A 26,742-nucleotide genomic window follows, 5' to 3' on the forward strand; every position below is an offset into this window, starting at 1 on the left:
GCTAATTTTATTTTTCTATTTTCAAAATAAACTGTACATAGAATTAATTTAATTAATTGGGATTAATTAATGAAGGTAAAATTAATGTAGGTTCCTTGTTGATTTTTCAGGACATGGTTACCAGGAGTAAAGACAACATTTATTGTCCTTGAAAAGGTGGACACTCACCACCAACTACCATCTTGCCCCTTGTTTATACCAAGGTTTTTTTGTTCCGTCTCTGGCAACTCCCGGTGAGAGAGATGGACTAAAACATTTTTAAAAGGGCTTTCAATTTTGCACAGACTGGGTATTTTGGGTGGATATAAGAGAATGCAAACATTGGAATCTGGAGTAAAAAAAAAACTCTAGGGAGGAAATCAGCAGGTTAAGCAGCATCTGATAGTCAATGTTTCAGGTCGAGACCCTGCATTAGGATAATATTTTGGGTTATTCATTTGGATGTCCATTATTCAGTGAGTTCTTGCAGCTCCATTCAATGGCCTAGGTTTCCATATTTTTCTTGAAATTGACAACAAACTCACTGCCTTGCTGGGAGCAAGCTTGTATGTCCAGATCAGTGATTCAAGATTCTGGATACCAGATCAATGTTCCTGCAGTCCTTGGTAAAGCATTTATTGAACAGATAGAACAGATTCCCATGGACAGTATGGTTCTCCATTGATGGTCTGAAATGTTTATACATTTTAATTATTAAATACTTGAGGTTTTGAAGGATAATAGCTTCAACTAATTCTCAACCAGAGAGTGCTGTAAATTTCGACCAAAACCAACAAAAACTCCCAAATGATCAGTGGCTCATCATCGATGGAAGAATGTAAAACAGATATGTGTGTGTGCATCCTCTAGTAATATACCTTACATTGTGTAACGTTCAACCATGGCCTTATGGGCATTTACTACTCCACTACCATAGTATAGATTATGCTCTCGCAACATTGGTACAGAACTTCATGTAATTCTATAACTAGGTAGACTTGAGAAGCTAAAGGGCCTGTCCCACTTACGCAATTTTTTCGGCGACTGCTGGCACCCGTCATAGGTCGTTACAGGTCGCCGAAAAATGTCAACATGTTGAAAATCCAGCGGTGACCCGAACAAGGTACGACTCTTTGGGCGACTACTCACGACCATACAGGCTTCACCCTGCGACATGTCGTCAAGGTGTCAAGGCAAGCTGAAACTGTTTCCGCGAGTAAAAATTGGTCGGCATGATTCTTTTGAACTCGTAGTGCACTGGTAGTGGGGTCGCTATGAAGTTATAGGCAGTCGAGGTAGCCGTAAGCAATCTCCTTTGCTAACCGGGCATTTAAATTGGCTCATTGGAGTTTTCAGAACCAAGGAAAACCGACCGGTAATGTTAAATGCCCGCTAAACTTTATTAAATGTTGTCCAGCTTTTTAAAAGTGTCTCCTTCTCCCCCACCCGCTCTCTAACGGACTTACCATACACTGTGCCAGCGTCTTTTACCTCTCTGTTCATCATGGGTGTGAATTTCAGACAGCGCTCCCCCGCTTTCCCTGGGCCCCGCATTTGCGATGTGTGTGTGTGTGTGTGCAATGTGTTTGTGTGTGTGTGGTTGGTTGATCCAGCTCACGGTTTCATTGCTGACGGTCGATCCAGCTCGAGGTTTTTCAGGCGAGTGCCCCCGAGCTTGAAGATCGAAGCCAGTTGCTGCAAAGTCGAGTAAGTGGGACAGGCCCTTCAGTCTTATTCCATTTAGATGAACCAAGTGGACCGGATTCTTGGGCTGTTGTAATGGACCTAGATCAGATACCTGAACATCATGTGTTATGGTGGACACAGAGCAGGCTGGGTCTCTATTCCCTGGAGTGCAGGAGGATGAGGGGTGATCTTGTAGAGGTGTATAAAATCATGAGAGGAATAGATCGGGTAGACGCACAGTGTATCTTGCCGAGAGCAGCGGCATTGGGAACCAGAGGACATAGGTTTAAGGTGAAGGGGAACGATTTTATAGGAATCTGAGGGGTAACTTTTTCACATAACATGGACGTATGGAACAAGCTGCCAGAGGAGGTAGTTAAGGCAGGACTATTGCATCATTTAAGACAGGTACATGGATAGGACAGGTTTAGAGGGATATGGGCCAAATGCAGGCAAGTGGGACTAGTGTAGATGGGACATGCTGGTGGGTGTGGGCAAGTTGGGCCGATGGATCTATTTCTACGCTGTATCACTCTATGTATTGATTATTGTGTATTTATGGTTTGTTATTGCATTAATGCGCGTATAAAGCTGCAGCAAGTAAAAATGTAATTGTTCTGTTACCAGTACACGTGACAATTAAACACACTTAACTCTTTCAGCATTTGAATTTTACCAAAAGTAACCTAAATATGCAGCAGTTTGAATTATTTCACTAACATTCCTACTCCAGACCATCTGTACAGCCTCCGTTGCCTACTTCCTCCTAGCCTGGCATAACCGGGAAGCCGTCAGAGATCAGTCATTTGTACCCACAGCCGCCTGAACCATTTACATCTGTTGCAGCAATAAAGGGGCAGCCAACGGGAACAATAATTTGAAGAGGTGGCAGCAAGCCATGGTGAAGTGAGTTGTGGAACCCTTATTGGGGAGAAGGCAAGAGAATGGGGTTAGGAGGGAGAGGTAGATCAGCCATAATTGAATGGCAGAGTGGACTTGATGGGCCGAATGGCGTAATTCTGCTCCTATCACTTATGACCCTGTAATGTGGGGCAAACTGTGTTACTCCGAGTTCCACTGGTCTGGGGAAGAAGGGATTGAGATTCTGACTTTAAACCCGATAAAACTACACTGAAAATGGAATGGACCAGGAAGAACGGTGTTCACTGATCATATATACTGGAAATATAGGGGAAGTAGAGAGAAAATGAAAACTTGTAACTTCTGAGGTTGAATCAATTTATATCTGTTGTTTGAATCCCCAAGCTTGAATTTCCCAGACTAGTTCAAGTGAGTTTATTGTCATGTGTCCCTGTATAGGACAATGAAATTCTTGCTTTGCTCCAGCACACAGAACATAATAGGCATTTACTACAAAACAGATAAGTGTGTCCATATACCATAATATAAATAGATACACACATGAATAAATAAACTGATAAAGTGCAAATAACGTGCACATACTCGGAGTAATGCATTCAACAAATATTGAGGATGACGGCAGATAGATTTATTAATACCTAAGGGATCCATGGGATTTAAGGGGGAGAGATAAGATAGTGAGGTGGATGAATAGCTCCAGTAGTACTGAATAGTACAGTGGAGCTGCTCAGACATTCTTGCTCCTATTTTCTATCTCCCCTGCCCTCCCCCATCTCCTTTCCACTTACACCTAGATTTCTTTGGAGTTCATGTCCAGATAGCGTGAGCTGATCCACTGGATCTCGAACCAGTCCCTGAAGCCTTTGTTGCCGCAGCAGTGGAACTCGAAGTGCAACTCGTCCACGGTCTTCTTGAGGGAGCACCTGCCCGGGATATCAATGTCTTTAAAGCACCTCATGGTGCGCTGGAGGCACAGGTGGAGGGACCTCTCCATCATGCTCCAGGATGCAGAAGGTGAAGAAAAGGATGCAGGTGATGTAAGGAAGCATGAGCAGCCTCCAGCGGGAGAACTTGTTATCCCAGCAGTCGTGGCTGATCTTGGCCCCACAGCAGGTTGACACCAAAAACAATGGCACCGGCCGCCACCAGCATTTTGGGGACCGAGGCCATCCCCTCACCCGCCAGCACCTCCCTGCGTTTCCTCATCTCCAGGCGCAGGTAAACTCCCAGGCTGATCAGAACCACCTCTGTCAGCACCGACACACAGTTTAAGATCCACAGCACCTGGGCCAGTTTTGTCTCCTGCTTTTGGTGAATCTCACTCCAAGAACACCGAGACTGCAAGAAGACAGGGTTCGGTTCGGGCACGGCCCTGAGGTGACACGATCACGGGGTAACCTTCCTGCAGAAGACAAATTCAGTAGAGTCAGGAACTTACACGGCACAGAAACAGGCCATTCGGCCCAACTCATCCACACAACAAAGTTGCGTAAGCAAACTAGTCCCACAAGTCGGTATTGGATCTACAAAATTCTTAAGGGGTTGGACAGGCTAGATGCAGGAAGATTGTTCCCGATGTTGGGGAAGTCTAGAACAAGGGGTCACAGTTTAAGGATAAAGGGGAAATCTTTTAGGACTGAGATGAGAAAAACATTTTTTACACAGAGAGTGGTGAATCTCTGGAATTCTCTGCCACAGAATGTAGTTGAGGCCAGTTCTTCAGCTATGTTTAAGAGGGAGTTAGATGTGGCCCTTGTGGCTAAAGGGATCAGGGGGTATGGAGAGAAGGCAGGTACAGGATACTGAGTTGGATGATCAGCCATGATCATATTGAATGGCAGTGCAGGCTCGAATGGCCTACTCATGCACCTATTTTCTATGTTTCTATACTCCTCCATACCTTTCAAAGTGTCTTTTAAAACTGGTAATTGTTCCTGCTTCTAACACTCTCTCTGGCAGCTTGTTCATGTGGACACCACCCTCCCTGTGAAAATGTTCTGCCTCAGGTTCCTTCTACATTTTATCTTTCTCGCCTTAAACCTACGCCCTCTGGTTTTAGACTTCTGTACCCTGGGGAAATGACTGGGTCTATTCACTTTATCTCTGCTACTCATGACTTTACAAACTTATTTCTTTGAAATGTGACAATGATTTTGTCAACATTTGTAAAGTTTTTTAAATTAAAACTGAGAATCCCGGAAGCATACAGTGACGCTGGACTAATCTTTTTGGGACTGCCAGAGGTGAAAATCTTCAACGGAACAATCTCTGGAAACACTCGACAGTTCAGAGGGTCACTGCCGTGAGGTGCAAGTTATCGCTTCCTTTCCTCATGATCAACTTTCATGACCGGAGTGAGGTTCGTGACCAAATGCTGAAGCAAAACTTGGCGGTGAGGTGGAAAGGTGGGAGAAGAGGCGGTGGGAGAGGGCGGATTTCTGAGTCTAGTAAAAGGCACTCACCGCCTACACCGGGGGGATGCGGGGAGGGGGCGGAGTGCAGGTGAAGGGCAGCCCTTTCTCACACTCCACTTGGCCCTCTACCCCTCAAACCCTTCCCCACCAGCGTATCTGCAGGTTTGGACAAGACTAAATCTAACCAAGTAACAGCAATTTTAAAATCGAGAGACATGAATCTACAGAAAATGGATTCTGGACAACACAAAGTGCTGGAGGAACTTAGCCGGTCAGGCATCGTCTGTGGAGGGAATGAACAGGCGACGTTTCCGGCTGGACTTTTCTTCAGACTCAAAGAAACGTTCTCTGCCCATTTCCATCCACAAATGCTGCCTGCCTCGCGGCACTGCTTTCTCCAGCACTATTTTGACTTTGGCTCTAGATTCCAGCATCTGCAATATTCTCTAACTTCAAGTAACCCTCCCATTCCCTCTCTCCACCCCCACCCCCCCCCCCCCCCCCCCCCCCCCACCCCCATATTGCACCGGTTTCAACGTTGTCTCTCGTTGTCTGTAACTCGTTTTCACCAAGCCGACAGCTAACAAAATGGCCTGTTTCCTTTATCATTGTTACTTTTGTGCATATCTTTCATTCATTTGTTCTGTATCCCTCTGCATCACCGTCTATATCTCTCGTTTCCCTTTCCCCTGACTCAGCCTGAAGAAGGGTCTCGATCAAAACGTGATTTCTCTGCCTGTTTAAGAAGGAACTGCAGATGCTGGAAAATCGAAGGCAGACAAAAATGCTGGAGAAACTCAGCGGGTGAGGCAGCATCTATGGAGCGAAGGAAATAGGGTGATTTCACGAAAGGTCACTGGATCCAGCGGAAGTGAACAGCGGACATTTGCCGTGGAGATTTAAAGGTCCAAAATATCGGGAATTATCGCGTTTGCTCGCTGAATTTCATCAAAAGTAAGGCATTATTGACTTACTTTTGATGAAATTCAGCGAGCAAACGCGATAATTCCCGATATTTTGGACCTTTAAATCTCCACGGCAAATGTCCGCTGTTCACTTCCGCTGGATTGGCACCTTCAGCTCCCTCTTTAATTTACCTTAGTTTCTATCTTTTTTTTAAACTGTAAATCTAGGTAGCTGTGCCTCACGGTCACCCCGACTGGCACAATAAATTGCAGATCAAAACCTGGCCGTTTTCTAGGTTTTTAACGGGTGGGAAAGCGCGTGTTTTCCCATCCACTAACATGTACCGGATGTCTAGCGTGTCCTCCACTTGAGATTTTCGGTCACGTGGGTGCGGATCTACGCTCCAGTGACCTTTCGTGAAATCACCCTATAGGCAACCCTTTTTCAGACCAAAGATCCTATAGCAGAGCTATATGGCTCTGCTATAGGATCTTTGCTTCAGACTGTCTTCTTCAGACTGTTGTTTGACCCGCTGAGTTACTCCAGCTTTTTGCGTGTATCTTCGGTTTGGACCAGCAACTGCAGTTCTTTCTTTTACATATTACATCTCCCTTTCTTCTTTCCTTACCAATCTGTGGCATTAAGTGGGATTTCCCACATGGCGGGTGGGAAATGATGAATTGCCCGAGGCTCTTGCCGTCCGCCCTACCGAGCCGCGTCGCTATGGGGGTCATTGTAAGATATTAAACAGACCTGTGCGGGTGAGCGGAGGATCCGCAGCCCCGGGGATGTGTCCCCACTTGCGAGGCGGCGAAGTCGACGGGCGACTGGACGGGCAGGGGTTAATCAGAGGTTAATGGGTTTAGCCGGGACTCCTTCTGTTCCCACTGTAATCCCCCAGAAACAAACACGCGATGTAATCCCAAACATCCCTTCTATTTTCCTTTACAAAAATTACTCTAATGTTCCTATCTTCTTCTTCTTCTTGCGTTTTGGGGCAGCAGAGGTTATGTAACGCCCTCCACTGTCAGGCGCTAATGTACCGATGACATGATTATCTGACAGTTTTTAAGGGGAAAGGGTTTCAAGTGCTGGATGTCAGAAAATCAAAAGCTGTAATCTAGTCTTTCCAATATTAATTCAGACCAAATCCGTAAAATGTGCTTCGCTGGGTCGGATCTGGCGGTCTGAGATGTCGAGCGGCAAATCTGAAGTCCCGGGACGACGAGGTCGCTCGCCTCTCAACCCCCACCTTCCCGAACCACCTCTCGGAGAGGCTCCCCCACCCTTGCCGCCACCCCCCCCCCCCCCCCTCTCTCTCCACCCACCCCCCCCCCCCCCGGGGGCGGGAGCGCCTTCTCCCCACCCCCTCGCATCCACTCGCCCCTTATATCCCCCTCCCACACGCACCCACCCCACCCAGCCCACTCCCCAGGCGCGCCTCCTGAGAGAGGGCGAGTCCAAGTCATCGTGAGTTCAACCCTGGTGCAGTTTGTTGCAGCTTCCGTGCGCTTCCATGAACCTCGCCTGGAAATATACAGCGGCGGAACAATGAAACCACAACAAAAAATCATCGGACATGTTGCAAATATTGATCGGATTGGGCAGCCTCTCAGTGGGAAGTCGTGAAGCAGAATCAACGTTTCTGGCCGGTGACATCTTCTGTTTTTGTTTCAGGTTAACAGCAACTGCGGGTGAGTTTAGATTTGGTCCAGGCGGGACTTTACAAAGATGTGTAAAGAAGGAACTGCAGATACTCGTTTAAACCGAAGATAGACACAAAAAGCTGGAGTAACTGAGTGGGCCAGGCAGCATCTCTAGAGAGAAGGAATGGGTGACGTTTCGGTTCGAGACTTCACAAGGGTGTGCAGTCTGTCCGGCTCCAGCCCAACGATAGCCTCTTCTCCCCCCAGCAACCTCTCCCGTGTCTGTCACAACAGTAATCGGCAGCGAGAGTAGATAGTACTTCCCTGCCGCCCGTCTTCCATCATCTACGCCTCTTCCCTCCCTCGCCGCCTCTTCTGTTACCAGTACACGTGACAATTAAACACACTTAACTCTTTCAGCATTTGAATTTTACCAAAAGTAACCTAAATATGCAGCAGTTTGAACTGAACTCTGCAGACACTGGAAGGAAATGTATCAACGATGAGGTTAGAAGGTGCATCCTGGCACCAGGGTAGTGGTATATGGAATAATCTGCCAGAGGAGGTAGTTGAGGCAGGTACAACCACAACATTCTGCCCATATCGATAATAGTACAGTGATAGAGTTTCTGCCTCACAGCCCGACAAACCCAGGTTCAATCCTCAGCCAAGAGGCTGTCTGGGTGGAGTTTGCATGCTCTCCCAATGATCGCACAGGTTTCTCCAAGGTGCTCCACATTCCACAAGCAGCTTGGTGGGTTCATTGGTCTTTACCCTAGACTTTAAAGATACAGTGAAGTAACAGGCCCTTCGGCTCACCGAGTTCGCGCCGACCAGCCTCATCCTCACAAGGGACAACACTCACTATCCTACCCAGGAGAGACAATTTACAATTTTACAGAAGCCAATTAACCTACAACCATGTACATCTTTGGAGTGTGGGAGGAAACCAGAGCACCGGGAGAAAACCCATGCAGTCACGAGAACGTACAAACTCCATACACACAGCACATGTAGGCAGGATCAAACCCAGGTCTCTGGCGCTGTAAAGCAGCAGCTCTACTGCTGTGCCCCCCACTTTCACTGAAATGTGTCCCAAGTGAGGGGTACATTCGGTGGATAATTGATGAGAATACGTGGAAAATTATTCTTGGTCAATAAGGGGCTTAACATCTTGAGATGTTCTCAAGAGTAAGGATGCTGCAGTTTTTCAAGGCACGTCCTTGAATCTTCTCATCTGTCCATCTGGTAAGATCATACCATGAGAGAACCTCAACAGAGCGCCCCTTTCAGGAGACTGCCATTGGGCTAACAGTCGGCAGAGGATGCCAGTCCGAGAAAGGGTCCCAACTCGAAACATCACCAGTTCATTCTCTCCACAGATGCTGCCTGACCCACTGGGTTACCCCAACACTCTGTGTCTTGTGCAAGAGGAAGCTAATGTTGGTTTGTTTATGAAGCTGATAAAATGTAAGTATATATAATGCTTCAGGCCCCCTTGTCATTATTTTGTTTCACGTGCAAACTTTCACTTACATTGGGACAGTTGATAAATGATCCAATAGTGATCAACTGATACATTCAAATATAGGGAGGTTTCACGGCAGTCGGGTCACGACCCATGACCCGTACTGTTGCTACGCTACTCCAAATGGAGTACACGCGATGAACTGCAGGTAAGCACTTACCATTGTTTCCAGCATAGCGGCCCTGTTAAAACCCGCCGAAATTGTCAATTTTTGAGGTAAATAATTATGGAAATCGGGATAAGCGTGAGAGACATTTAGCCTACTTCAGGATTCCAAAAGTGAGGAGAAATGACGGTAGATAGAAGCGAGAGCTGAAGGGACAACAACAGCCAGAGTGCTTGGCGAACATTGGCCGTTTGCTCACTGCATTTCATCAACTAAGGCATTATTTGTGTTTTTTCTTGATTCCTTTGGCATCTAAAAAGTTTCAGAAGTGATAAATCTGACTAAATTTTTTAAATCGCCCATGGTTCTCAAGTGGGTTTTTACATACAAAATGAAAACGCATCTGAAGAAAAATTTACAGCCAGATTTATCACTTCTGAGACTTTTTAGATACCAAAGGAATCAAGAAAAAACACAAATAAAGCCTTACTGTTGATGAAATGCAGTGAGCAAACGCGATAATTCCCAATATTTTCAATTCCGATATCTGCACGGCCAATGTTCGCCAAGCACTTTAGCTGTTGTTGTCCCTTCAGCTCTCACTTCTCTTTACCTTCATTTCGCTTCACTTTTGGAATTCTGAAGTTGGGTACACGTCTCTCACACTTACCCCGACTTCCACAATTTTTTACAGCGCAAAAATTCAACATTTTGGCGGTTTTTAACAGGTATGAAAGCACGCGTTTCTTGCATTAATAACATATACCGGAAGTTATGGATGTCCTCCAGATGGATTGAGCATCTCCGTGCATCAAGCCCTATGACCCAGTGACCATACGCGCAACCCTCCTATAAAGGAGAGATTTATTTCAGCAACTTGGAACTCACTGTTGTTAGTCATCTATATTAACGGTTTGGGTAAGAAATTAGTTCACATGGTTAGTAGATTTGCTGATGATATAAAAATTGGTGGTACAGTGAATAGTGGAGATTATTTAAGATTACAATAGGATCTAGATCATCTGGAAAGCTCGGCCAACAGAATGTGAGCCCAGTTATGTAATCCCGCAGTCTTGCTCCATGCTATCCAGTGACTGGCTATGTGCGAGTCATGCTGTGAATTTTGAAGTGGAAGAAAGCAAGCTCTGAACTCAGTCTCTCTCATACTTGTTGTATTACCAGAATATCATATACCCTCAACTCAGACCTATTTCTTCATTGCCACTGAACAAAAATAGCTCCCCACGCTCTCCAATAACATTGCTCAATACATTCCATTTTACAGTGTTTTTTTTTTCCATGCAGTTGCAGTACTTTATTATCTGAAACATAATTGGTATTGGTTTATTGTAATTTCCCCTAAGATACAGTGAAAAACATTTAAACAAATCACAAATATATCCTGCAGTGCAATAGAGAAAATAAGCAGAATGCAGAATATAATGTTGCAGTTGCAGAGGAAATGCAAGAGCCACAATGAGGTAGATTGGAAGATCAAGAAATTAATCCTTACCATGTGAGGGATCTGTTCAAGAGTTTGATAACAGTGGTGAAGAAGCTGTTCTTCAACAGCTAAAATGTTAGTTCTTTTCGTGCTTGGATGATATTGCACATTAACAGTTATTACTCAGTAATTGAAACGCAAGGAACTGCAGATGTTGGAATCTGGTGCAGATCAAGAGTTCCGCAAGTGTTGGTGCTGGGTCGCTGCTCTTCACGTTGTAAATTTATTATTTAGATGAGAGGATTGAAGGCTTTGTGACATTATACGAAAATAGGTGGAGGGGCAGGTAGTGTAAAGAAAGCAGGGACTCTACAGGAGTACTTGGATAGGTTGGGAGCGAGGGCAGAGAAGTGGCAGATGGAATATAGTGTAGCATAGTGTACACTCATGCATTTTGGTAGTACGAATAAAGGTGTAGGCTATTTTCTACATGGGGAGAGAATCCAGAAATCGGAGGTGCAAAGGGACTTGAGAATGCTGGTGCAGGATTCCCAAAATGTTAATTTGCAAGTCAAATCTGTAGTAAAGAAAGCAAACGCAATGCTAGCATTTATTTCGAGAGGGCTTATGTACAAAAACAGGGATGTAATGCTGAGGCTCTACAAGGCGCTGGTCAGGCCGCATTTGGAATATTGTGAGCAATGTTGGGCACCATATCTGAGGAAGGATGTGCTGATTCTGGAGAGGTTCCAGAGGAGTTTTGCAAGAATGATCCCAGGATGAGTAGGTTAACATATGATGAGTGTTTGATAGCACTGGGCCTGTACTCGCTGGAGTTTGGAAGAATGAGGGGGGATCTCTGAAACTTACAAAATAGTGAAAGGCTTGGATAGAGTGGTTGTGGAGAGGATGTTTCCACTAGTGGGAAAGTCTAGGACTAGAGGTCATAGCCTCAGAATTAAAGGACATTCTTTTATAGAAACATAGACACATAGAAATTAGGTGCAGGAGTAGGCCATTCGGCCCTTTATGAAGGAGATGTGGAGGAATTTCTTTAGTCGGTGGTGAATCTGTGGAATTCTTTGCCACAGATGGCCAGTTCAGTGGATATTTTTAAGGCAGAGATAGGTAAGTTCTTGATTAGTACGGGTGTCAGAGGTTATGGGGAGAAGGCAGGAGAATGGGGTTGGGAGGGAGAGATGGATCAGCCATTATTCTACCGCGAAGTAGACAATTGGCCGAATGGCCTAATTTGCTCCTATCATTTATGATCTTTATGAACACAAAATGCTGGAGTAACTCAGTGTGTCAGGCAGTATATCTGATCAATAAAGACTGACATCTACTATAAACCCACCGACTCCCACAATTGTCTTGACTACACCTCTGCCCATCTTGTCTCTTACAAGGATACCACCCCTACTCGCAATCTCTCCGTTTCCACCGCATTTGCTTCCACAATGAGGCTTGTCACGTTGGGACATCTGAGCTGTCCACTTACTTTAATAAATGTGGTTTCCCTCTTGCTGATGTGAATGGATCCCTCACCTGTGTCTTCTCTGTGTTCATAGTTCTGTTCTCACTCCCCCTCCTCTTTATTCCCCTGGCTCTTACCTTTCAATCCACCGGCCTCTATATTCAACACATCCTCCCACATTTCCGCCACCTCCAATGTAACACCACCACCAGTCACATTTTCCCGTCCCCACCTCTTTCCACCCTAACCCTAGCAGCTCTTCCAGGTGATACAGAGGATCACATGCACCTTCTCTAACCTCATCTACTGCATTGTGTGTTCCGAATGTGGCCTCCTTTACATCGGAGGGACCAAGTGTAGACTGATTAACTGTTTCTCTGAACCATTGCAGTCGGTCTTCCAAGGTCTGCTGGATCTCCTGGTTAACCATTTGAACTCCTCTTCCCTTTCTGTCCAGGGCTCCTCCACTGCCACAGTGAGGACACTTGCAAACAGGAGCAAAAGCTTGAGGAATTCATATTCCGCTTGAGGAATATTCCTCCTATTCTCCAATTTTATGTAACACCTCCCTTTTAATCCTCTCTCTTTCCTGTGGCCCAGCCCATCCCAGTGCACACCCATTTCTCCCACCATCCCAAAACCCCTTTGCAACATGTCCGCTTCCTATATCCCTACCTGTACATTTAACTCCTCTTCCCAATTGTCTAACTCCCTTTTGACACCTTTTCATCTCTAACCTTTGTCCACGCATCAGTGAATCACACTCTTTCTCCTAATACTTGCCAGGCTTTGTCCTGCTCCCAGGTACACAAAAATGCTGGAGAAACTCAGCGGGTGCAGCAACATCTATGGAGCGAAGGAAGTAGGCAACGTTTCGGGCCAAAACTTTGCCTATTTCCTTTGCTCCATAGATGCTGCTGCACCCGCAGCGTTTCTCCAGCATTTTTGTGTACCTTCGATTTTCCAGCATCTGCAGTTCCTTCTTAAACACTTTGTCCTGCTCCCACCTCTTTTCCAGCTTTCTACCCCACTACAATGTCTGAAGAAGTGTCCTGACCCAAAACATCACCTATCCATGTATTCCAGAGATGCTGCCTGACACGCTGAGTTACTTTAGTGTGTTGTGTTTTAATACGCAATAATATTCTGGTGGAAATACCACTCTTCTCTTTGTACTCAAAGAGGCATGGTGCATGTCCTGTAATGTTGATGGTTCCCACAAGGGGGTGCTCTCAACAAGCTGAAAGTTATCCAACTTTCTCCTTTCACTGGGAGTGACTGGAATGTATTTCTGAAAGTGGCCAGTACAATTGTAACAAATAATGTAATTGTTTTAATCCCAAATTCCTATTTGTATTCTGATGAGTGTGGTGGGCTAATGATTTTCAGCATTAATATGGAGTCAGACTGCAATTAAACACCAGGCAGGGCCATGAATCTGCAAAAGCAACTGTGTACATCTCTCTGCATACATTGTTTAAGAACTGCAAGAGGAAGACAAAAATGCTGGAGAAACTCAGCGGGTGAGGCAGCATCCTTCGCTCCATAGATGCAGCCTCACCTGTAGAGTTTGTCCAGCATTTGTATCTGCATACACTGTCTGACTTGCTGAATACCCCTGGTGTTTTCTCGTTGTAGGTCACACAGTAAATTCAGCTGAACGTAAATTTTGATCCAATTTAATTTTACTGCTCCAAGTTTAAGAAATTAAGCCCACTACCTTGTTTTCAGTAAATATCCCCCCCCCCCCCTTGTTAAGTTATTATTGAACATGCTGCTGCAGGCTCCAAAGCACAGCAGTTGGATAAATATCTCCCCATCTCCCCTCTGCCTTTTGTGCCATTGAGTAGCAATGTTACAAAATCAAGTCTGCAATTTATCTCACCAGATAAAGCATAAAAAGAAGTGTGATTTGATACCTAATTCACTTTCATATCTTCAGTATTCAAAAAGTTATGGCCATTCATACTCGGAAATTAGCAATTTGTTCCCTATTGCTTTTCCATTGTCTTAACACAAAAGCTGTGATCGAGGACAGTCAAAAGCCCATAACTTTCTTGAAAATTAAGAGAACTGAATGAAATTTTCAGTTGTTATAGATTGAAGCATTCTGAAACAAATATGAAACATCTTACTTGGATGACCAGAAATTAAAGCATATAATTAGTTAATTACCTAATTGTAGCTAATTACAAAATTGACCGTTGTGACGGAAATAGTAATTAACACCCAGACTGCCTTGAAAATTCAAAAATGTAATATTCTCAAGATCAGAACTTTAATATTATTGCATTATATGCTGTAAGTCCATAACAGATAGCTAAATAAATTACAATTTCTAGCAATAGACCAAGTCTTTATGGAGAAGATCAGTTGTAGCTGGTACATTGGCATATCATAATCACTAGCATCATCATACTCCTCAGATTATAACCGATAAGCAACTCTGTACACCTTGTTTTTCCTCAACTTTTCAATTTTGGCATTGTAAACTACAAGTTTTTGCTCTTCAAACCACGCATGACATGCCTTTCTGCCCACTACTTTCCCATTAAGCTATATTTAAGAGGGAGTTAGATGTGGCCCTTGTGGCTAAGGGAATCAGGGGGTATGGAGAGAAGGCAGGTATGGGATCATCTGAGTTGGATGATCAGCCATGATCATATTGAATGGCAGTGCAGGCTCGAAGGGCCGAATGGCCTACTCCTGCACCTAATTCTATGTTTCTATGTTTCTATGTCCTGTAGATCATCACATTTGGAGTAGTCCAAATTCGGATAATCTCTGCGAATACTGTCCAAATCAGTCTCGTTTGCTGGGCATTTGGATTGACGATTTTGCATTTCTTCTTAGGAGACATGTGTTTAAAATGTAAAGGAAAAAAAAACACTGAACAGCATTAACAGAAACAAGTTATTATTAGGTAGAAATGATAAAGTTAAATGCTAAAACAAATAGTAAATACCCAACAAAAAAATCATATTCATCAGTTTCATCATATCAATTAAATTCATCTAAATTCAATTACTAGATTTAAACATTTATCCATTTCTTTTTTTTTAAATAGCCTAAGTATCCAAATAACAAACTAATCCCCATTCACACAAGAATTCACAATATAACATGATTTTTAAATCTCACTGTCATGAACATATGCCAAATGGAAGGAATTTAATGTTTAATTCCCATAAATTAATCTAGAAACATCCACTCTCAATATAATCAAAATTATTATTTTTTGCACAATACATGTGACTAAAACTGTTGTGGATATTTATATAAGGTGAGGCATGGGCTGGCACGTAATAAGTGGTTGATTGATTGATTGATATTTTATTCTCATATCACATTTCACAGTGAAATTCTTTGTTTTGCATACCCGAAAAACAAAGTATGCAGAGTCATCACATGTCGGGCACTAACAAAGTTTCCGAGTATTCAAAGTCGTTCCAATGGTCCCTTTTTGTTCTCAACGCCTACCCCCCCTCCCCTCTCCCTATATGCCGAGTCACTTTTTGTTCTTTTGGTGGCTCCCTTACGCCAGGTCCCTCTTTGTTCTCAGCGGCCCCAGCAGCACTGGGTGGATCCAGGTTTAGAGGGGTTGATGGGCAGATGGACCCAGATGGGAGGAGGTTAGGGTGGAGATTGCAACATAATCTGGGAGGTGATGAGTGGAGATCACAAGGGGTTGCAGATTATAGAAGCTGATAGAAAGGAAAGTGATAGGTAGTCGCTCCAGATTGCAGATTCTGCATTTGCCTGTCTCTGGGGAAATGGAGTCTGGAGTGGTGGGGATATTGTTTCAACAGGAAAGGAGGTGGGCTGAAATATTGTTTAATGTAGTGTGTGGAGGTCATTTGTGAGAGTACAGTATTAAAACGGAAAAGTAGAAAAACCAATGCTCAGGGAACTGAGGGTGTAATGTGCAGCAAAGGCAGAAGTGGATCAATGAGGAAAACGTCATTCGAAAGGGATATTTGTATTCGACACCGGTCTGCTGAGATGTGAGCTTGTTGAGGTATAAATGATCAAGGAAATAACTTTGTGCCATTGCTTAGAACTGTGCTCTTATCCAACATATTTGCATGCTCACGGATAATGGACATAGATGTGTTTAAATAAGAAAAGATGCTTTCATGAAATATTGATATTTAAGGTAAAGCAAGATAAGCACCCCATTATTGATGGGGGGGGGGCAGGTTTGAAATGACCCAGTTCCTTATGTCCCAAACAATTTCAGAGGGAAAACTGAAATTTTGTTGTATGTACAGGTATTTAGAATAACAATAAAGTGTAGTATTATTATTATTATTATTATTATTATTATGTATTTATGTATTTAAGTGTGTCCGTTGAAATACCAGGTGCCTACAGTTGCAGGAAGAATGCCTGGTTGCCGACAAGTCTGAGTGCAATTTCCCAGTTACCCGTGGAAATGGCAACAGACGTCTCTTTTTCAGAATATTGCATTTTCTAATTCTTCATAAATTATTAAGAACCAAGCCACTTAGAGTCCATCTTGTCAAATGTGTTGCTCTCCTCATATCGTGTTTCAGGGTATAATATTTCTGTAATGCTCAGCATCCTCCAGAGTGTTCCCATAAGTTTCAAGATCAATAACACTCAGCTTGGAGCCTGATGATGACCTTCAGTCTATCTTTGCTCCTGCTGCAGTATTCCATCGATGTGAAAAGTGTTGCTTAATGACCCAGAATTCTCCGGTAAACTAATGGGGAGAGTAATATGGCCCATCATTATTTACGGACTAATGGTGCAGTGACTGCAGGTGAGGGCCAAATGTGTTGTAGGCAACCTGTCTACAAGCTCCGGTGTTGTCCATCTCTAATTCATCGAATGATATGAAGTTGCTGCGTCTGGGAAATTTGGATAAAATTTGGCGTGGATGGTAAAGACTTGTCGTCAACGATATGAGTGCATTATTTTCAGTTGACCTGGTTGGCCCTAAAGGTGAAATATTACTTCTGTGGGTGGGTTTAAACTAAATAGCAGGAGGGAGGGGTCGACAAATTGGAAGTTTAAGGATGGCGTTAAAGGGAAAGAGAGGAGCACAGGTAAAGTTACGAAAGACACCCAAATTAATGGTACGGAAAGTTCAAGAAGGGATAAGAAGGTAAGGTCAGGTGAAATAGGAACCGGTGTGAGAGGGGAGGTGAATATCAAATTAAAAGTGTTATTTATGATTGCACGGAGCATAATAAATAAAGTGGATGAGCTTGGGGCTCAGTTAGAGATTGGCAGGTATGATGTTGTGGGAATTACAGAGACATGGCTGCAAGAGGATCGGAGCTGGGAACTGAATATTCGGGGTTATATGTCCTATTGAAAAGACAGACAGGTGGGCAGAGGGAGAGGGGCAGCTCTGTTGGTAAGGAATGAAATTCAGTCCTTTGCAAGGGATGACATAGAATCAGAAGATGTAGAGTCATTGTGGATAGAACTGAGAAATTGTAAGGGCAAAAAGACCCTAATGGGAGTTACAGTGCATTCAGAAAGTATTCAGACCCCTTCACTTTTTCCACATTTTGTCACGTTACAGCCTTATTTTAAAATGGATAAATTCATTTTTTTAATCATCAATCTACACACAATACCCCAGAATGAAGCGAAAACAGGTTTTTAGAAATTTTTGCACATTAATTAAAAATAAATAACTGAAATATCACATTTACATAAGTATCCAGACCCTTTGCTATGATACTCAAAATTGAGCTGAGGTTCATCCTGTTTCTATTGATAATCCTTGATATAGTTCTACAACTCGATTGGAGTCCACCAGTGGTCGGTAAATAGGCGGACGCGGATCTGGCCAGCAGCGGCCTCTGCTATATCTGTCCGGTTCCCATTAGTTTCTGTGCATGTGAGTTTTAATGTAGTTTTTGTTATTGTTTGACCTCCGGGACAGGTGTGTGTCGGGACACACATCTGGGGGGGGGTATAAACAAATTTTGCAAATCTCTCCCTGCCGAAGAGACCAGTGGCTTTTCCATCAGGACTTTTCATTGAGCGTTGCCTGGCCGCAATAACGGGGGAGAAGGGCCTCCAACAGGAGGAACCGGGGACCCGATGGTGCTACTCACAGAGTCGCTCCGTCGCTGGGGAGATGGGAGAACCTTCCAGAAGGAGCGGGTTGCTGCAGCACTCCACCAATCAGGCCATTGCTGGCAGAGTGGCCAGACGGAGGCCACTCAGAAAAAGTGACACGCTGCCCGTTTGGAGTTTGCTGCTGAAGGCACCTAAAGGCTCGCAGACCATGAGTCGGAGGCTGCTGGTCTGAGAAAACAAGGCTGAACTCTGCGGGTCTGATTGACAAGTGTCATGTCTGGAGAAAGCCCGCCGAAGCATCACCTGGCCAGAGACATACTTTACAGTGATGCCTAGCAGTGGCAGCTTCATGCTGTGGGGAGTTGTTTCAGCGGCAGGAACTGGGAGGGGGAAAGATGAACAGAGCCAAGTACAGAGAGATCCGCGACTGGAACCTGCTGCGGGACTTTACAGCGACCTCAGACTGGGGGGGGTTCACCTTCCAACAGGACAACGACCCGTGTGCGACCGCACAAGCACCACAACGCCGGCGTGGCTTCAATGGCCGCTGGACAATGTGCATCGCCAGCCGGGGGCTTTGACTTTGACTCTGATCATCGGGGGGGGGGGGGAGTGCAGTGGAGAGATAAGTTTTTTTTTGGCCTTCCATCACAGCTATGTGATGGATGTTTATGTAAAATTGTAATTATGTTGTGTCTGGGGTCTATTTGTGTGTAATGTATGGCTGCAGAAACGGCATTTCGTTTGGACCTCTAGGGGTCCAAATGACAATTAAATTGACTCTTGACTTGACTCTCTTGAGTCCACCAGTGGTAAATTAAATTGATTGGACATGATTTGGAAAAGCACACACCTGTCCATATAAGGTCCCACAGTGGACAGTGCATGTCAGAGTACAAACCAAGCCATGAAGACAAAGGAATTGTCCGCAGACCTCCGAGTCAGGATTGTGTCGAGACACACATCTGGGGAAGGGTATAAAACAATTTCTGCAGCATGGCAGGTTCCGAAAAGCACAGTGGCCTCCGTCAGGACTCTTCATTGAGCTGGCTGCCTAGCCAAACTGAGCAATAGGGGGAGAAGGGCCTTGGTCAGGGAGGTGAACAAGAACCCGATGGTTACTCTAACAGAGCTCCAGACCTCCTCTGTGGAGATGGGAGAACCTTCCAGAAGGACAACTATATCTGCAGCACTCCACCAATCAGGCCATTATGGCAGAGTGGCCAGACGGAAGCCACTCAGAAAAAGTGACACGACAGCCCGTTTGGAGTTTGCCAAAAGGCACCTAAAGGACTCGCAGACCATGAGAAACAAGATTCTCTGGTCTGATGAAACCAAGATTGAACTCTTTGGCCTGAATGACAAGTTTCATGTCAAGTAGAAAACCAGTTACCGCTCATCATACTGGAAATTAGCACCATTCCCTATTGATTTTGGTGGTGGCAACATCATGCTGTGGGGATGACAGTTTCAGTGGCAGGAAAATTTAAGAGACTAGTCAGGATTTCGAGGGAAAGATGAACAGAGAAAAGTACAGAGAGATCCTTGATGAAAACCAGCTACAGAGCGTTCTGGACCTCAGACTGGGGCATAGGTTCACCTTCCAACAGGACAACGACCTAAACACACATTCCAAGACAACGCAATGTGGCTTTTTGACAAGTCTGTGAAATATCCTTGAGTGGCCCAGCCAGAGCCCCGGATTTTTGAACCCGATCGATCATTACTGGAGGGACCTGAAATAGCTGTGCATCGATTGCTCCCCATCCAACCTGACAGAGCTTGAGAGGATCTGCAGAACGGGAGAAATTACACAAATACAGGTGTGCCAAGTTTGTAGCATCATACCCAAGAAGACTTGAGGCTGTAATCGCTGCCAAAGGTACCTCAACTAAGTACTGAGTAAAGGGTCTGAATACTTATGTAAATGTGATATTTCAGTTATTTCTTTTTAATTACTTTGCAAAAATTTCTCAACACCTGTTTTTGATATTTTATTCTGGGGTATTGTGTGTAGATTGATGATTAAAAAAAAGAATTTAATCAATTTTAGAATAAGGCTGTAACGTAACAAAATGTGGAAAAATTGAAGGGGTCTGAATGCTTTCTGAATGCACTGTATCTACAGCCCCCAAACAATAGCCAGGATATAGGGTGCAGGTACATCAAGAGTTAAAATTGGCATGTAACAAAGGTAATGTTATGGGAGATTTCAATATGCAGGTAGACTGGGAAAATCAGGTTGGTACTGGACCCCAAGAAAGGGAGTTTGTGGAGTGCCTTTGAGATGAATTCTTAGAGCAGTTTGTACTGGAGCCTAACCAGGGAGAAGGCAATTTTGGATTTAGTGTTGTGCAATGAACCGGATTTGATAAGGGAACTCAAGGTAAAGGAGCCACTAGGAGGCAGTGACCATAATATAATAAATTTTAATCTGCAATTTGAGAGGTAGATGGTAAAATAAGAAGTGTCAGTATTGCAAGTGAACAAAGGGGACTATGGATAGCAATGTTATAAAATTTTGAGATTTAAAAAATCAAGTCTGCAATCTATCCCATCAGATAAAGCATAACATGAAGTTTAATTTGACACCTAATTCACTTTCATATCTCAAGTATTTAAAAAGTTATGGCCATTTTCATACTCGGAAATTAGCATCTTGTTCCCTATTGATTTTCTATGGACATAACAAAAAAGCTGTGATCGTGGACAGTCAAAAGCACATAACTTTCTTAAAATTTAAGAGAACTGAATGAAATTTTCAGTTTTCATAGATTGAAGCATTCTGAAACAATTATAAAATAATCTTACTTGGATGACCTGAAATTAAAGCATATAATTAGTTAGTTACCCAATTGTAGCTAATTTCAAACTTCAATTACTAGATCTAAACATTTATCCATTTCTTAATAAATGATTAACATTTTTAAATAGCCTAAGTGTCCAAATAATATTCACAAATAATTCACAATAAAACATGATTTTAAAATCTCATTTACATTAATTTATAGACCAAATGGAAGGAATTTAGTGTTCAATTGCTGTAAATTAAAGTCCATTTAAATCAGCTTTCTAGTGGGATCCTGTGAACGCGCTGGTTTAGAACGTTCACATTGCGGTAGATTTGTGCCCTCAAATGCCCAGAAAAATACCGCGGGATATAATGGGGCCCAAATTAGCTACTCGCAACATTAAACTTTGTATAAAGGGATCTTAAGAAGCCCTTTTTAACGTAAAAATAAACAGCCTACCTTCCGTTTTCCCCTGTATGAGATCTGACCCGTTGTCGGCGGTCGCGGGTTTAGAGGTTAATTTTTAACCTACTATAACAAGTAAAGAAAGCCCTTAAAACTAAATATAGCTCCAGCTACGGAATCTTCCAGCGATTTTCCGATAATAATTAACTAGGCTGAAAAACCTCGATTTGAACAGGCTAGGGAAAATCACGTTTTAAACCCGCCCACCTCTAAACGGCGCCAAAATCGCGCACACGGGCTGGGACAGATTTTCAGCGATCTTCAGGTAGGCTTTGCAACATACCTACTATGGAGGCTTGAGGGAGGAGCTGGCCAAAATTGACTGGAAAGGGACCTTAGCAGGGATAATGGTGGAACAGTAATGGCAGGAATTTCTGGGAATAATCCAGAAGATGCAGGATCATTTCATTCCAGAGGAGGAAAGATTCTAAGGGGAGTAAGACGCAACGGTGGCTGACAAGGGAAGTGAAGGACAGCATAAAACGAAAGGAGAAGAGAAAAGAGAAGACGTATAACATAACAAAGATGAGCAGGAAGCCAGAGGATTGGGAAACATTTAAAGTACAACAGAAGGTAATTAAAAAGGTAATACGGGGAGAAAAGATGAGGTACGAAGGTAAGCTAACCAAGAATATAAAGGAGGATAATAAAAGCTTCTTTAGGTATGTGAAAAGGAAAAGATTGATTAAGACAAATGTGGCTCCCTTGAAAACAGAAACAGGAGATTAATGGGCAAAATTAGAGCACATGGTATTGGGGGTAGGGTATTGAAATGGATGGAAAGTTGGTTGGCAGACAGGAAACAAAGAGTAGGAATTAAGGGGTCCCTTTCGGAATGGCAGGTAGTGACTCATGGGGTAGCGCAAGGCTCGGTGCTGGGACTGCAGCTATTCACAATATATATTAATGATTTAGATGAAGGAATTAAAAGTAACATTTGCAAATTTGCAGATGACACAAAGCGAGGTGTGAACTGTGAAGAGGATGCTATGAGGATGCAGGGTGACTTGGATAGGTTGGGTGTGTGGGCAGATGCATGGCAGATGCAGTGTAATGTGGATAAATGTGAGGTTATCCACTTTGGTGGCAAGAACAAGAAGAACAAGAAGACAGATTATTATCTGAATAGTTCAAGAAAGTAGACAAAAATGCTGGAGAAACTCAATGGATGAGGCAGCATCTATGAAGCAAAGGAATAGGTGATGTTTCAGGTCGAGACCCTTCTTCAGACTTATCTGAATGATGTCAGATTAACAAAAGGGGAAGTGCAATGAGACCTGGGTACATCAGTAATGGCATGTTGGCATTCATAATGAGAGGATTTGAGTATAGGAGCAGAGGTCCTTCTGCAGTTGTACAGGGCCCTGGTGAGACCACACTTGGAGTATTGTGTGCAGTTTTGGTCTCCAGGAAGGACATTCTTGCTATTGAGGGTGTGCAGCGTAGGTTCACAAGGTTAATTCCCGGATGGCGGGACTGTCATGATGAAAGAATGGACCGACTGGGCTGGTATGCACTGGAATTTAGAAGAATGAGAGGGGATCTTATAGAAACATAAAAAATTATTAAGGGATTGGACACGATAGATGCAGGAAAAAAAATTCCGATGTTGGGGGATTCCAGAACTAGGGGCCACAGTTTAAGAATAAAGGCTAGGCCATTTAGAATTGAGATGAGGAAAAACCTTTTCACCCAGAGAGTTGTAAATCTGTGCAATTCTCTGACAGAAGGCAGTGGAGGCCGACACTGGATGCTTTCAAAAGAGAGTTTGATAGAGCTCTTGGAGCTAGTGGAATCAAGGGATATGGGGAGAAGGCAGGAATGGGATACTGATTGTGGATGGTCAGCCATGATCACGGTGAATGGCGGTGCTTGCTCGAAAGGCCGAATGGCTTACTCCTGCACCTATTTTCCATGTATCTATGTACCATTCTGATTTTAATTACCTGTAACATTTTACTTAACTGTCACCTTTATTCCAATCTTTCTGCACAGCTCTTTCATTTTCCCATCATGTCCGATTTAATAATGAATCAACTCTCTTTAATCCTTGTGCTCTTAATTTGATTGTCCTTCATTATATTTGGTCAGTAAAGCTAATGTGGACAGGTCCAATCTCATCCAATTCGAACCTGGCCTTTTTGGTATTTTATTTCACTGGGCTACACAGTGGTTCAGCTGGTAGAGCTGCTGCCTACAGCTCTAGTGATCTGGGTACCAAGACTCTGAGGAACACTGCAAACCTTTGTTTTTTGTCCAGCATTAAAGCATGTTCTGCTGACTCAGCACTGTGATATAGGAAGCTGCTGAATGTCCCAATTGCACTCTCTGGCTATGGTTTCTCTGTTGTCTACCCCTGGGCTAACACTGCTCATTCCAAGGTTCTGCAGCTCACCCTGAACTCCTCATACCCTCCACCACAACCACTTGCTGCCTCCCCCCACTGCACGACACTGCCTTTGTCTCTCAATAACTGAAATATCATGATTCATTTTCTTTGCCAATGGTGACTGATCAGCTGCATTTTTATTTTTTATTTCAGATTTGTGGATGTTTTTCCCTTCCCCCATTTCCACTTTGCTTGTCCAAGGTCGTGTACTCTGAGATAATACAAAAGTGAATCTATTGTTTTATCTCGTAGGAAGCGGGGTCCATGTGTGGAAATTTAAACAAGCCTCTTGGATTGACACTAAATCTAGATCACATCAGAACATAGCTCGTCCGAGTGTGAACTTTGCTGTTACAGGCTGATGGCTTGATATGAACCTGGAATGATTGCACATCATTGTAGATACCCCAGAGCGCTGTACAACCAATGTAAGTGACGTGCAGAAGCTGATGGGATGGACCAGCAGCCAGTATATAAACAATACAATAACGACTAGATAGCGTTTCTCTCAGCGCTGTTGACTGAGGGATGAATATTGACCAGGACTCTGGGAACATCCCAGTTCCGATGAATATTAGCTCTTTTTATCCACTGATGCGGTCCAGTGCCTATCTAATATCCTTTGAAATTATTGATCACCAGCACCCATGTGCATTGTTTGTCATCACCAATTGCTGTGTAAAAAGTTTTTCCGCTGTGCAGAGGATGTTAATGGTAAAATACTATTGTGTTTTGTTCTTTTTTTTATTCGTATGGCTGTATGGTGACCCCAAATTTCACTGTACCAACTGGTGCATGTGACAATAATAATAATACATCTTTATTGTCATTGCACAGAGGTATAACAAGATTTGGAATGCAACTTCCATCCGATGTAATAACTTAATTAGCTAAAAATTTAAACACCCCGAGAAAGAAGATTTAAAAAAACCCGGTTAAAGCAGTATAAAGTGCAAATAGGTCTGTGCCGGGTCGATGTGCGACGTGACCATCCGAGGGAGACAGTTCATGGCGGAGCACTCAGCAGGACCAGTTCAGAGCTGCTATAGCTCTGGGGATGAAGCTGTTCCTAAGTCTGGAGGTGCGGGTGTAGAACGCCGGATGGTAGATGTTCGAACAGACTATTGCAAGGGTGTGGGGAGTCTTTCTGAATGCTCATGGCCTTCCTGAGGCACTGTGTATTGTAGATGCCCTCCAAGTCTGGTAGCTGTATCCAAATTATCTTCTGCGCTCTGTGGACGACCCGCTGAATTGAATTGAATTGAATAACCTTTAATAATCCTTTACAGGAAATTACAGTGCCACAACAGCTTCAAGACAGACATAACACCACACATTTCCACAGATAGCTTCAATACTTAATAAGTTAAAATACAATGAATGAATACTAAAAAAAATCCAAAATTATTTTTGTGCATTATAAAACCTTATAGCAGCAGGTATACAAGACTTCCTATATCTCTCCGTTTTGCACATTGGTGCAATCAGTCTCTGACTGAAGATGCTGCACTTGATCACCTTCAGGGCGTGGAGTGGGTGAGTGGGGTTGGTCATTATTGAACCTAGTTTGTTCAGAGTTCTGGCCTCTGCCACCTGCTGGACCGTTAGCTCTCCTCTCCGCCTCCGTGCAGCTGAGATACCACACAGAGTCTCTTGAAATGTCTCTTGAATCTTGAATCTTGCCTGAGGCCTGAGAAGCAAGCGATGGCAATCTCGGCAAAAGGAACCGGGTGTGGGTGGTGAGAGATGGGATGTTTGCAGTGGTTGCAGGTCGAGGTGATATGGAATAGGCTGCCAGAGGCCCTAGAGCAGCCGGGGCATCACGTAGATCAAACACCGCTGGAGTTCCCACAGAGGTTTGATAAGCACGCAGCATAGGCACAACCCGCAACGGCTTCACGGAGCGACGGGAGAAGGCACCAATATCATTGCTGACCCCAACATAATTAGTCCAGCACTACCGACAGGACAACGACCACTTTAAGGCCAAGATGAGACTCTAATTTTAAGAACTAGAAACGTGGCAACTCTTTGTGTACTGCCTTGGAAAAAAACTATTTTTTTACACATTACAATCATAGCACTCTTTTACTTATGGAAGATTGGGCTTATGTACAGTGTGATTTTAATGGATTATATGCAAAACAAAGCATTTCACTGTATTTAGGTAGACGTGACAATAAAGTAATGATTGAGCTATTAACTTCATGTCCTGATGTTCTCCACTGAACCATTCCTTCTGTTTTAACCTGGATCTGACAAAATAGAGCAACATTTTGTGTAAACTCTGTAAAGAAAGTGACTTTTGTTCAGAGCTGCCTTTGGGCCTGTCTGCTGGAGGACGTGAGAGTTGTGGTAACTTTTTCTTCCAAATGTTTATCAGTTTTCCCAGCAGTTATGGAAATTTGCATCAGATCAAACCGTCTTAAGGTGTAAAACACCACATTTTTCAGCCATATGTTAATTTAGGGATTTATTATAAAAGCACAACTCAGAAATAGGTCTTTTGGCCCAAATGGTCTCCTCTGGTATTTGGGTTCCACATGAGCCTTTCCTCAACCTACTTCAGCTTGCCTTTTGTAACCATTTGTAATGACTTCACAAACACACTATACCACATCATTACAAACAACTAATAACATATTGAGTTGTAGCTTCATACTGCATAGAAGCAGGCCCTTTAGCCGACCATGAAGAGCCAATCTATACTACCATTTGTCAGCACTTGGTCTGCAGTGGTTGCCATGGCGAATTATTGCAACGTTTTCACCAGAGCGAATTTGGAATGTGTTGCCAGAGGAAACTATACAAGTTGATACAATTATGACTTTCAAAAGACAATCGAACAGATAAATGGATAAGGAGGGTTTTAGAGGGATTTCTGATCCCGCCTATCACCTACCAGCACCTGTCCCTACCCCACCTGTCAACATCTGCCCATTATCCTTTTCTTATGTTTTCACCT

General features: G+C 43.6%; 1 protein-coding gene and 1 long non-coding RNA gene across 2 annotated transcripts; one reads left to right on the forward strand and one right to left on the reverse strand.

Annotated features, from left to right (window-relative positions):
- Positions 1-3,153: 3,153 nt before the first annotated feature.
- On the reverse strand, positions 3,154-5,071 carry LOC129700423 (photoreceptor outer segment membrane glycoprotein 2-like). Its single transcript, XM_055640893.1, is given in 4 exon segments — positions 3,154-3,548; positions 3,550-3,653; positions 3,655-3,845; positions 3,848-5,071. Coding segments are annotated over 4 exon segments (678 nt in total). The 5' UTR covers positions 4,020-5,071; the 3' UTR covers positions 3,154-3,337.
- A 2,238-nt stretch (positions 5,072-7,309) lies between these two features.
- On the forward strand, positions 7,310-26,043 carry LOC129700424 (uncharacterized). The gene is made up of 3 exons (XR_008724060.1): positions 7,310-7,561; positions 8,896-8,983; positions 24,030-26,043. It is a non-coding gene; the product is annotated as an uncharacterized LOC129700424 (long non-coding RNA).
- The last annotated feature ends 699 nt before the right edge of the window (positions 26,044-26,742 follow it).

This window comes from Leucoraja erinacea, chromosome 9, assembly GCF_028641065.1.
Source record: "Leucoraja erinacea ecotype New England chromosome 9, Leri_hhj_1, whole genome shotgun sequence".
In the NCBI taxonomy this organism is placed as follows: Eukaryota; Metazoa; Chordata; class Chondrichthyes; order Rajiformes; family Rajidae; genus Leucoraja; species Leucoraja erinaceus.